General features: G+C 64.2%; 1 protein-coding gene across 1 annotated transcript; it reads right to left on the reverse strand.

Annotated features, from left to right (window-relative positions):
* Nucleotides 1–386: 386 nt before the first annotated feature.
* Nucleotides 387–1981, reverse strand: LOC119355767 (probable galacturonosyltransferase-like 3). Its single transcript, XM_037622636.1, has one exon. It carries the CDS (start codon nt 1889–1891, stop codon nt 866–868), a length of 1026 nt encoding a protein of 341 aa, XP_037478533.1. The 5' UTR covers nt 1892–1981; the 3' UTR covers nt 387–865.
* Nucleotides 1982–1987: the final 6 nt, after the last annotated feature.

A 1987-nucleotide genomic window follows, 5' to 3' on the forward strand; every position in this document is an offset into this window, starting at 1 on the left:
TCCGGCCGAGCACTTGGCCACCGACCACTCACATCGCAACAAACCACACACTAACCTAATCGTTCAGGGCCCATCAACGCTTTAAATCAACAGCAGTGCTATACACACGACACGAGCCAGACGATTCATGCACGATACTCAAATCCAGCCGGACATGCACAGGATTCAGAAGGCACTGGCCGCTGGATTAGCACGTCGTGCAAAGATCGTGCAGCAGTATCGTGTGGGTAGTAGTAGTGGAAACGCCGGATCAGATTCCTGAAATCTGGAGCCGCGGGCTTGAGATTTGCGCCACAAAACGACGCCCAGTTATCTGCTCTCAACGAATTAAGAAATGCACTTGACACAATCTAAGCCCCCACCCCTTAACATATGATGTGCACTACTGAAAACAAATGAACAAAAATACCCCCTCGATTATTTTTGGCGGTGTTATAGTACGTACGTATTACTATAGATAGAGTACATCTGTTACAGATTTCGACCCTAACAGAAAACGAATGGAATAAAATAAGATATTCCCCCAACAGGCAAAAAAACAACAGCTGTACACAACCCGTCCCTGCATCTGGCGAGATCTCATCTCGTCTCAGCAAAACCTCGACCCATCCGTCACCACCATGCGGGCCTATATGTCAGTGCCGAAAGGGCCACTCCAACCAGCGACATAAAATTGTCCACCTGGGCCCGCGCCGGACCCATCCCATCCTGTGAGGTACGGCGTGTCCGTCCCTCACCGCCCCTACACCGAGTCACCGACACCGACCCCGACGACGGCGACGCCGCAACCGAGCCGGGTCATGGGCAGTGATCCGGACTCGGACGACGACTGACTTGTCACTCCAGCGACCTGGGCCGCGCATTGTCAGGCCACGGCGGCGAGGAGGTCGTCACGGGCGCCGCGGCGGCGGAGCAGGTCGTAGGGCGCCCAGAGCGCGTCCAGCGGGCAAGGGCGGCCGGCGTCGAGGCGAAGCCACGGCTTCCCCTTGCCGCTCCAGTGCAGCAGGCTCACCGGCCCCGGGTGCAGCTCCCGGCACTGGCCCGCCACGTTGTCCCCGCCGAGGCCGTGCTGGTTCCACCTGTGCTGCACGGCCTTCACGTCGCCCGCGAACACGAGGAGGAACGGCGGGAGAGACCCCAGCTCGTATATCCTGGCCTCCTGCTTCTGCACGTCCATCCAGTACTCGAGCTTGGCCGTGTACCCGCCGGCCCGCCACCGGTCGAGGTCGATGACCATGACCCCGGTGTTGAAGTAGCAGGGCGCGCGCGTGCGGTTGGCGAAGACGGAGGAGTAGGCGGGGTGGCGCCAGAAGGCGTCGGTGAAGTAGAGGGTGAAGTTGGCGTTGCAGTACTCGGGCGCGGCGAGGGCGGCGCCGGGGCCGAGGTCGGTGGCCCAGAGGCGCGCGACGTCGTCGACGACGAGGAGGTCCGAGTCGAGGTAGAGGACGCGGGGGACTGAGCGGGGGAGGATGTCGGCTAGGTAGATGCGGGCGTAGTTGAGGGGCTGGTCGAGGGCGCGGCGCACGGAGGAGGAGATCTTGCCGCGGACGAGGCGGGCGTCGAAGCGGTGCACGGTGGCGGGGAGCGTGGGGAAGGCGGCGGCGAGCGCGGCGCGGAGCCTGGCGAGGCGGCGCGCGGGGGACGCCGAGGAGGCGACGAAGTGGAAGGCGATGGACTCGGGGCAGGCGGCGTGGCGGAGCACGGAGAGGACGCCCGCGAGGGACCCGCGCAGGTAGGTGCCGTCGAGGGTCATCGCGATGTGGATCGTGGGCGCGCCCGCGCACCCCGCGCCGTTGCGGAACGCCGGCGCCTCCCGGAACTCGGGCAGCTCGGCCGCCGCCGCCGCCGCCGCGGCGGCGGCGAAGAGCAGGAGCGCGGCGAGGAGGCGCATTGCGGGGCGGCGACGGATGGGAGTGTGCGCCGCTTTATTATTCCCCTCCCATCCGAGAGAGGGGGGGAAGGTAAAGAATCGGGGGGAGGGGAATGG

The sequence above is a fragment of the Triticum dicoccoides genome, chromosome 2A (assembly GCF_002162155.2).
Source record: "Triticum dicoccoides isolate Atlit2015 ecotype Zavitan chromosome 2A, WEW_v2.0, whole genome shotgun sequence".
NCBI classification, from domain to species: Eukaryota; Viridiplantae; Streptophyta; class Magnoliopsida; order Poales; family Poaceae; genus Triticum; species Triticum dicoccoides.

Excerpts from the sequence above, each read along its gene's own strand:
- LOC119355767 (XM_037622636.1), bottom strand. The coding sequence starts at position 1,891 with ATGCGCCTCCTCGCCGCGCTCCTGCTCTTCGCCGCCGCCGCGGCGGCG.